This window comes from Saccopteryx leptura, chromosome 5 (assembly GCF_036850995.1).
Source record: "Saccopteryx leptura isolate mSacLep1 chromosome 5, mSacLep1_pri_phased_curated, whole genome shotgun sequence".
Lineage (NCBI taxonomy): Eukaryota > Metazoa > Chordata > Mammalia > Chiroptera > Emballonuridae > Saccopteryx > Saccopteryx leptura.
The window spans coordinates 192,537,799-192,548,033 of record NC_089507.1 but is presented as its reverse complement, the minus strand read 5'-3'; the positions used below and the strand labels follow the sequence as shown (position 1 = coordinate 192,548,033).

The 10,235-nt window shown below is 44.1% G+C and overlaps 1 protein-coding gene across 1 annotated transcript in view; it reads right to left on the bottom strand.

Moving 5' to 3' along the window:
* Nucleotides 1-677: 677 nt before the first annotated feature.
* Nucleotides 678-10,235, bottom strand: part of FERMT1 (FERM domain containing kindlin 1) — a 30,280-nt gene continuing 20,722 nt past the window's right edge. Inside the window, exons 10-15 of the mRNA XM_066387210.1 lie at nt 8,882-9,006; nt 8,037-8,143; nt 6,399-6,620; nt 5,481-5,605; nt 4,292-4,433; nt 678-3,016 (exon numbers count right to left, since the gene is read on the bottom strand). Coding sequence (XP_066243307.1) covers nt 2,843-3,016; nt 4,292-4,433; nt 5,481-5,605; nt 6,399-6,620; nt 8,037-8,143; nt 8,882-9,006 — 895 coding nt within the window. The 3' untranslated portion in view covers nt 678-2,842. The remainder of the gene's footprint in view (nt 3,017-4,291; nt 4,434-5,480; nt 5,606-6,398; nt 6,621-8,036; nt 8,144-8,881; nt 9,007-10,235) is intronic.

Here is a 10,235-nt window from a genome sequence, read left to right as displayed (position 1 = left end):
ATATTAGTTTCAGGTGTACAGCATAGTAGTTAAGACATTTATGTAACTTATGACGTAACCCCTCGCCCCAAGTCCCCCTGACATTATCCAGTTGTTACAATATTATTGACTGTATCTCCTATGCTGTGCTTTACGTTCCCATGACTATTCTGTAACTGCCAATTTGTGTGTCTTAATCCCCTTCACCTTTTCCATCCAATCCACCAACCTCCTCCCATCTGAATGAGCCTGTTTTCTCCTTTGTGAAACGAGAAGGCACGCTGTTCCTGCCCCCTATGGGTTGATGTGAAAATTGCATCAAGAAGTAGTCCATCATTACCCATATGGACCATGTATGCATAAATCAAAATGCCCTTGGCATTTGGCCATCAAATCAGAGAGCCTCTGACACTCATCTACCTCTGCATATTTCCTTGCTCTCTGGTGCTTTTTCCAAAAGGTAGACCTGGAACAAAAGAGCTCACCATACATCAGGAAATCCGGTGAAAGTCAGAGAGAAATGAGTTGAAACCAGTGGGCTTCCAAGTCAATCTCACTTGGGAGAATGAGCTCAAATATTGGAATTGTGAGGAAAATCACATTACACCTGAAAGTTGCACTCCTGTTTTTCACAAGAGAAAAGGATTCGCTTTGTTAGAGACAGCGGACTGCAGAGAACACATCAGACCATCCTCAAATCCGTATAAACCATTTAATTTAAAAAGTCATATAAAAATAATAATAAAAAGGCAGGTTTCCCAGTCTAGTGTAGATAAGAGAGCAAATGGGGTTGAAAGGCACACATTAGTTTAAAATTTCACCATCAGTCAGATGGCCTTTTTGCATCCGAAGTGAAAAAAAAGTCTTCAGTTTGCTCTTTGGAACAGCGGCAGGGCTTCAGGGTTTCGTGTCAGGCTTGTTTATTCCTCTGGGCTGTGGCTGTGTAGTTACGGGAGAAACTTCCCCCGAGAGTCTGGTTAAAACCAGTCAACCCCTTCGAGCGTTTTCATGGAAATGTCAGACAACCCTGGGAAGCTAAGGAAGAGGGTTGTGCCGCAGGTCTGGCTTTGGTAAGTTACCCAGAGCTGTACTTGGCAGCCGACAGGTGAAACGTGACATCGAGGGCCCAACATGATTTTAAAGACCCTCTGACTAGGTTCTAAAACAACAGAACCCAGGACTCTACAGAAATGACCAACATCAAGTTTAACACAGTGTTCTCGGCACTAGTTTCTATAGAAAACATTTCAAATGAAGTTCTTTATGACATGGACCAGATTTTCCAAGTGCCTAAGCCACCTCCAGGCTTTAAAGGAAGGCTTCAGAAGTTCAGCTGGTGCCAGGACCATGTTAATTAACATTCACCTCTAAGGAGAGGCTGAAAGAGAAATTTCCAGGGAGAGCTTCAGACTCAGCCAGAGTCCCTTGTCCCAGGCTGTCTCACTGTGGCTCCAGGGATTCTGGAGATCTCTCTTCTCAAAAGGCTTTGTTGGGAAATAAAGCAACAGCTAGCTGATGTTTACTAGAATCTGAGCTCTGGCCAGGGCCCCCTGAAGTTCAAAATGGAAATGGAGCCTCGGCCTCATCCTGGCAAGCCAAATCCTTTGTGTGACGGAACTTCATACATAAAAAAATACTATCTGATATTTTCCTCTACCCCTTGGCGTTCCTTTTTACCTTCTCAAAACCCACTCCTCCCAATGGTGACAAGTCAAAACAGAAAGTGACCACTGAGGCCCGCACTATGTCCTAAGGCAGGGAGAAAAGATGTCTATGATTGGCTTTTGACATATGAAAGCCAAGGCCTTTAAGGGGGAAGTCCAGAGTCATATAAACAGACACCAAATCCAGGAGAACCTGATGAGTGGGGGGCAAGGCTGCCCTACCCCCCAGACCAGCCAATGGCCGTGGAGACGGAAGCCAGTGGGAAAGCCGTCAGCCCTTGAACATGGCTGGTCTGTATGACCAGCTGGGATGGGGCCCTCACTGGAAGCCTGGAATTGGGCCTGTCTTCCTGAGCTCCAACCCAGAGTAGAAGCAGTAGAGACATGGGCTGAGGTAAGGAACAGGTTTCCTGTACCCATGTTACCCATGTCATCAAGGACAGAAGGGTGGTTGAGGGGTCCCCAGAATGGAGTGGGTCTTGTGGGAGTCAGCAGTGACCTGAGAGGACCCATGTCCAAACCAGAAGGTCAGTGGTAACCGTGGCAGAAGTCACTGTGGACTAATGACATTGGGGGCCACTACTTTGACCCCCTTGTCACCAACTGGCTTCAGGAAATTCCACTTCTCCACTCTCCACCCTCAGGCCTTGATCGTCATGGAAAACGGGTATCCGTGGATTCCCTCAGCTATTTTCACAGGATGGGAGCTGAAAGCAGTTCTATTAAGGAATGACCTACTTCTTTTCCTACCTGAGTTTGTGGAATAAGATCTGTGCTCGCTACATGGGCTTTGAAAGCTTGTTTCCTATGCTGTTAGCAATGGAGCAGATAAGCACAGGAACAACTTCTACTTATACACTTGTGGGCTCTGTAAGTCACAGAACTGAAGCTACATGCTAGGCTTCAGGGTAACCTCCGAGTACCGTCCTTTCTCCAGCCCTCCCGTGTTATATAGCAAAGGTGACCAAGGCTCCTTCCATTGCTAGTAGCACAAGGCAAAGTAAGGAAAGGGGTGTCCTAGCAGATTGTTTGAGATGAGGCAAGGATTTGGGTGACCAGTGGTGAATACACGTTGTCTGTCAGTTTGGAATCTACATACTGTGTAAGCCACTGATCCCAGTGATTCCACCGACCCCACCATCCCGGGAGGGCGGCTGTTGGCTCGCCCTCTGTGTGCAGCCCAGCAAGCCTGCTCTGCTTCATTCCTGACCACCTGTCAACTTGTGGAACAGGTCCTCGTCGAGCGTTTCATTCTGGTCCTTGGAGCGGGTGGACAAGAAAATGTAGCCACCGATGTATTCGTGCACGACCTTGCAATCGGCACTCAGGCAGGTGAACGCGATGGAGACGTTCTGGTCAAACTCAATCGCCACCTGCAAGAGAAGGCGCAGGTGGGATCAACCTCTGACAAGGAAAGAGGAGAAAGAAGCTGCTTTGCTGGAGGTGGCCCCAGAGCTGAGGACTCCTGAGGCGGCTCTCGGATGGATTTCCCCCCAAACCCACAAAACACCCACCACTTCCTCTAACAGCTTTCAGAAAAACATGTCTTTGCTCTCCGCGCCCTCTTGTGGTGTGAACCAGGCAAAACGTTCTAACTCCGAACACACAGACACTTACTGTCTGTTGTTTGAATGTAGGACTTTCTAAGCACTCCCTGGGTCAAAGGGTAGGGGACTTCAAAGACTTTTTAACGGAGGATAAAAGAACCACCTGAAATGTCCTCCAGCCATTGTCCCGCCCCCCTTCCCAGCTGAAGGTCATAAACTCTAACCACTAGAAGAAACTGAGAAACTAAGGGTCCTCAAACTTGGAGGCAATCACCAGAGGACCTTTAAAGGACAAGATTTTAGAACCACTCCCTTAGGAGTCCTCTAATCTGAGACCTTCAGTCTACAGATGAGCGCCCAGATGGTTACCAGCCCTGCTGACAGGGATCCGCGGTGTGAGTCTCTTACCACGCCTCTGTGTTGAGAGTTTTCTGCTGGAAAAATGAGGCAAGGGAAGAGAGAATCCGTACCAGCAGGATGCTGAGGTGCCCTGACTTCCCCTAGAATTTCCCATGCTGTGGCCTTGGCCCGAACCTAGTTCCCTGGGTACAGATGATGGAGTATGGAGAGTTTGAGGATTCCTTAAACCCAGGGGCTAAGCTGTCTTCAGTCATCTCTGTGTGCCGCACTGGTTTCTCCAGCAGTTTCTCCCTTTTGGGGACCAGAATGCTCTCCAGGGCGGCAATGGGGCCTCTGAATCCTCAACCAGTTAGACCTTTCGGCAGCCAGCCAGACGAGGCCTTTTTTGGATTTATTATGGGTGACAGTTACATCTCATGCAGTTTCTGTTAAGTAATTATCAGCCTAAATTGTCTATAATCCTATGCTGAGTTGAAGGACATTAATCAAACCGCTCAGCAGTTTTAGAGTCTGTATGGAGACTAAGCCAACTAGTGGGGTTAACTCAAAAGCATTCTTGGTCTGTACTTGTGAGGAAACTGCCCAGAATTGCATATGATTATTTTAGCAGACAACTGCCGCGTGCTTGTGGTTTCCTGAGTTCTAAATATTAGAACAGCTTTTTAAATCAGAATAATCTGCAGTTTTGAAGGCACACGTTCAAAGGCTCAACACCAAATATACCCAAAACTTTCACTTTACCTGCCGGATTTCCCAATTTACATTCCACTGTTTCATATTGGTGAATCTCCATGTTGTAATTGGAATCCCAGTGACTGCATCGATTCTAATCAACCTGTTATACGAGACTCCCAGAATGTCATCTTTCTTGCTTCCTTTAAATCTGGAGAAAAAAGTTAATTGAAAGGAGCAACTGTTTCCTGTAATATGATGTTTATTCACATACAACTTCTCAGAGATAAATAATACCAACATTTCTAAATCATTTATGAAAAGTGGACAATGAGGGATTAACTTTTTACGGAAGGGCATTTTTATGGTGATATAGAGAACATGAAGAACAAAGAGAATTAAGGCTGTCCTGAAGACATTCTTTAAATAAAATCGATATTAGCCTGACCAGTGGTAGCACAGTGGAGAGAGTGTTGACCTGGAATGTTGAGGTCCCAGGTTTGAAACCCCAAGGTTGCCGGCTAGAGCACGGGCTCATCCAGATTGAGCATGGGTCGCAGGCTTGACGATGGGATCATCAACACAACCCCATGGTTTCTGGCTTGAGCCCAAAGGTCACCGGCTTGAACAAGGGGTCATTGGCTTCACTGGATTCCCCTTATCAAGGCACGTATGAGAAGCAGTCAATGAACAACTAAAGTGCTGCAACTACAAGTTAATGTTTCTCATCTCTCTCCCTTCCTGTCTCTTTCTCTCTTTCCCTTCCTTAAAGAAAAGAAAAAAAATTGATATTAAAGGAAAGCAAAATAAGAGGGGAGTCAAATTAATTAGTTCAAAATTGTCACCAACTGTTTATATCAGACACCGTTCTAGGCACTGAGACTACAGTAGTGATCTGAAAGGGTGACAACTCCTGACTTCGTGGAGCTTGTATTCTTGTGGGGGGACTTGACATGGAAGGAGGCCACAAATTTCACACAGGCAATAGGTGATTTCACTCTGGTTTTGCAAATCTTGTTATCCTAGAAGAACCAAGTTTCCTTACCACCTTTAGCTAGAATTCATGCATATTGGCACTTTGGACAAGAGGCCTGAAAGACCTTTTCTGAGCAGCCAAAAGTTTTGGGCCACTTTGGAAAGGGCAGTATCCTAAAATAAAAGTTCTCCAGTCCAGGCTAAGTGAGAATGAACTGGGCTCCCAGAAAGCCACTTCAAATTGAATGGAAAGTGAAAGGAGGCAAGCGAACACTGTAATCACCTGACAAGGTAGTAGGTGAGGCCGAATTCAGGTAGAGACTGCCACGCCTGAATGAACCTCAGCTTGGCCTCAACCAGCGACATCTGGGCCACATTCTGGTGGGCTTCCATAATCCGGGCTGCCAGCTAAACAGACACAAGAGACATCAAACTCTCCTTAGCATGCACAGACTGCTCTGTAGTCATCCTACCAGCTCCAGATCCCCTAGGAGAGAAAGAAATGCCAGACCCAAGTGCAGCGCTACGGAGACAATTCCTTCTTATTCATAGCCTCTCCTCCCCTTTCTCTTATGTGCAAATCACCAGGCAGAAGCAGAAACAAGATCAAGCAACACAAAAGCTTCTAGGGTTCATGCAGATGGAGAGGTCTGGGTCCTTCTTTCTGGGCTACTGGGGTGTCCACTGACAGTGGATCTACTTGAATCAGTTTATCTGTTTAACTTTTCTTTCTTTCTTTTTTTTACAGTTGATAGAGTCTTTTTTTAATGACCCATTTTTTAATTGATTTTAATTTATTGTGTTTACATAGATTCTAGTGTTGCCCCGAATGCATCCCCCCTCCCCCGTATTCCCCTCAGCATCTCCCTTGCCCCCCTTCTTGATAGCGCCCTCCCCCCCTCCCTTCAGGTTAAAATTTAAAATTTTAATTTGTAAGGACTAAATCATTTTCTTTTATTATTTCTGAAATCATTTTTAATTAGAATGTGTCAGGGCATATTGCCATACTCAGTTACCAGTACAGTTACGTCTATATAATTACCAATAATTTCTTCTTATCATCTAATACCCAGTTCATAGTCAAATTTGCCCATCAACCATGATTTTTCATGATGACGACCTCAATCATTTTAATTCCTTATTTCATTTCAGAAAATACAGAATTCACTGCAAACGATCACCCCGACAAGATTAGCTGTACCTGTTTAGACTTGTGTTTTTTTGCACAGCGAGGTGACACGAAACATTCCGGGTTCATGTCCATGTTTTCGAGACCGGAAGGGACCGAGGATGTTGAGTTCCGGTTTTTCATCCTCAGAAATGAGAGAATGTTGAGGACCTCTGGCTGGTAGGAGCTGTCTGCCATGGTTTTGCCCTTCGATGCCAAGATGCAGGCAGCCATCCACTGGGCATACTGATTCTCCTGCAGCGAACACAGGAGGGCTGAGAAGCAAGTTTCAGTGCAAAATCATCCTGCTGGGACCAGCGGCATTGGGGCTTTCATCTTTATAGTATAAAACTGCCCCCTTCCAGGCATGGAAAGATTGAAGTGGCAAATGTTCCGAGTGGCTATTCATCACCTAATTTCACACCCAGCAATGGCTTTTGATTCCTGGGTTGAGTTTCTAGCTGACGAGGGGCTAGAGAATAGCAGTGTCAGAAGTGATAAATACCACGAATTTAAAGATTAGCCAAGGAATGCGCCGTGGAACACAGACAGCTGAAAACCTCAAATACCAGCCAGCCTTCCTCGATACATATTTCCATTTCCAGGTCCCATCTGATCTCTCCAACAGAAGAAAAGAAGGAAAGCATCAGGAATGGATTTCCTGTATTACTTCCACCCTGGCCTATTGTTAGTAAAGACTAATCCCATAGTAGGAATCAGGTCCATTGATGAAATCTGAACCAGAGAGTGGTGCCTTCTATCTTTAATGTCTTGATCATTTTTGATTTTCAGCTTAGGGAGCGAAGAGAGTGGTCCCAGAAGCTGAGGGGATGGAGCCGAGGAGTGCAATTCTTCAGAGCAACGGCAGGTGTGTTATACCGAATTACTGGCTCAATCTCCATACCCTTTGCCATGTTATTTTATAGTCCACCTCCTCCCCCCCGCCCCACCGGAGCCAGAGTGTAATTCCCTCTCTTGATTTTGGGCCCAAGCATGAGGCTTGATTTGACCCAGTAGTCGGCAAACTGCGGCTTGCGAGCCACATGTCGCTCTTTGGCCCCTTGAGTGTGGTTCTTCCACAAAATACCACATGCAGGCACCACCTCAGTACTGTATCAGTATCAGTACAGTTATATAGACGTAACTGTACTGATAAGGAATGTACCTACCTATATAGTTTAAGTTTAAAAAATTTGGCTCTCAAAAGAAATTTCAATCATTGTACTGTTGATATTTGGCTCTGTTGACTAATGAGTTTGCCGACCACTGATTTGGCCAATGGATGGCTGGATATGACATTGTACCAATTGTAAAAAGTTTTAGGAGGTCTCACATGTTTCCAGTTGCCCTTTTGCATATCACTGTGAGAAGAGCCTCCCCAGGGAGCCTGGGGCCCAGAACAAACACAATGCACTCCACCTGCAGTGAGGAGGCAAATTTAGCCAGAATAGAAGATTTGCCCAGCCAACACCAGCTTGGATCAACCACCCCCGCCTACCTGCAGATGATATAAAAACAAGTGTTTATATCATTGTGATTTTTGTGGGTGTTTGTTACAAAGCAATAGCTGACTGATATAACTGTGTTCTCATTTGAGAAAATGCCTCAGTGTTTTTGTCTTTCGGTTTTAGTAAAGGTGAAGTAACTAAACATTTTTATGGTTTTACTTACATGGTCACATCTCAGATATACTTCATTCATCCCATCAGCAACAGGGATGAGTAACTTGATTCCAAATTTTCCTCCTGCTACATTCACATCTGGCACAACTTCACAGCCTGAATAATTAAAAGGCAGGGTAACAACCGAGTTCTAAAGAATGTCTTTTATATAAATATCAGGTGTGCATCGAAAATAAAGACTTTGAACATAAGCCCCTTAGATTTGGTTCTCTCCTGAAAAACGAGGGAGCAAGCTGATAACAGTAATTAAAAGATTACTAGCTAAGACTTATAGACAATTAACATGAATAGAGAAAAAATATTTTATGGTTTTGAATTCATTTTTAAGGTTTATTTGACTATCCTAACCCACAGAAATGATTATGAATATGAATTTTAAAATACATCAAAGCCCAGGAAATTCTGATAGCCACAATGATAAGGGAATTGAGTGTCCCAGTTAATAAAATATTTGCACTGATAGAGTTACCAGTACATCCAGAGTTACTTTCAGAAATTAGAATAGGCACTAATGTGACACTGAATTAAATATAATTGTTCTGGATTTCAGAAAGCTTTATAGGATCCTACATGTATTATTATATTTGTGATGCCAATTACCACCTCTCCATAAATTTGGACACACTGGGAGAGAAGAAACAGCAAAACAGAAATAACCAGGTTTACTAAACCACATTCCAGGTCCACGCACCACACGAGGAGCAGGAGCTGCAGGCCTGTCCTTTTGAGTCCAGTGACACACAGAGGTCAACCTCACCTCACTGGGTAGGACTCGTGGCTTCCATCTGCTTTCTGGGTCATGACAAGCCACAGCAAGATGTAGAACACTCTTACCTCTAAGATTTAATTTTTCAACTGGTTCTCCTTGTTCAAGCTCCTTATTTTTAAAGTAGGCTATAGACGTGTCTTTAAAGACGAACCAATATTGTTTAAAAGCTTTTAACATTAGCTTCTTGGGCCTGCAAATGAAAATATGATAAGCATTGAAACAACCATCTAGTAATGTAGGAAACATAGCAAATTTCAAGCAGATCAAGACACTCTTTTCAATTAACACATGCTTTATTTTTAAAAAACAATTTGCAAAGTGCCAACTCATTTCTACGAACTAGAAATGGGGTTTTGTGATAATATGTAGAAGTTGATAAGGAAGCTCAGGAGTTAGGCCACCTGGGGCCACTTTCTGGCTCTGCTACTGTCTAGATATGTGATCCCAGGAAGGACATGTCATCTGTCTGGGCCACACGCATGCTCTCTGTGTGACGGGAAGAGTAATACCTCACGCTTGCTGGGCTTTTGTGAGGGTGAAGAGAGGTAATCTTTCTAAAGTGCTTACCATAGCAGCTGGAACCACTAAAGTGCTAAATAAACAATAAAAATAATAATTATATAAGAAATATCCATGAATCTGTGGCATCTGAAATTTCCATATATCCCTTAAATCTGAAAAAAACTGTCCATATGTATAGCACAACCTTCAAGTTTTCAGACATAAAAACCAGATACAAAAGTGAGCAACCTTTTCTATAATTTCCTCCTGACCCTTTAGAGAAACCACCAGAGAATTGCCAGTGAGCCGTGGAAAGCACTCAAATTTATAGCTAATCTATGCAGGCTCTATTAACATTTATTCATTGATTTTAGAGAGAAAGGAAGGGAGGAAGAGAGACATACAGAAACATCAATCTGTTCCTTTATGTGCCCTGACTGGGGATCAAACCCACAACCTTGGCACATTGGGACAATGCTCTAACCAACTGAGCTATCTGGCCAGGGCTATACAGACTCGGTTGTTATTAAAAATATTTTGGGGGAAGATCTCTACCAGTGATACCTTTTGGGGCCAGAAAACTTTGTTCTCTGGACTATACAAGGTTGACAGTGCCCACGGCGGGACTCAGTTGAGTCACTAAAAATAGAAAAGGTGGGACCTATGGAGTAAGAAAGGGCTATAGACAAGTGGAGGAATTGTATGTGATTCAGTGGGACAATCCTGGCCTTGGGGGTGGGTCAGGGTGTCTCATGGCAGAGGAGTAGATTTCTGCATTCAAGAATGGGAGAGAGAGAGGAAGATTGGTGTGAACACCACTCATATATATAATTTTGGGTACGTGTTTTAAAACATCAGTACTTGTCTTTCCTTAGCTAAAAATGTATATCCTTAACACAAGGATAAGGAAGATGTTCG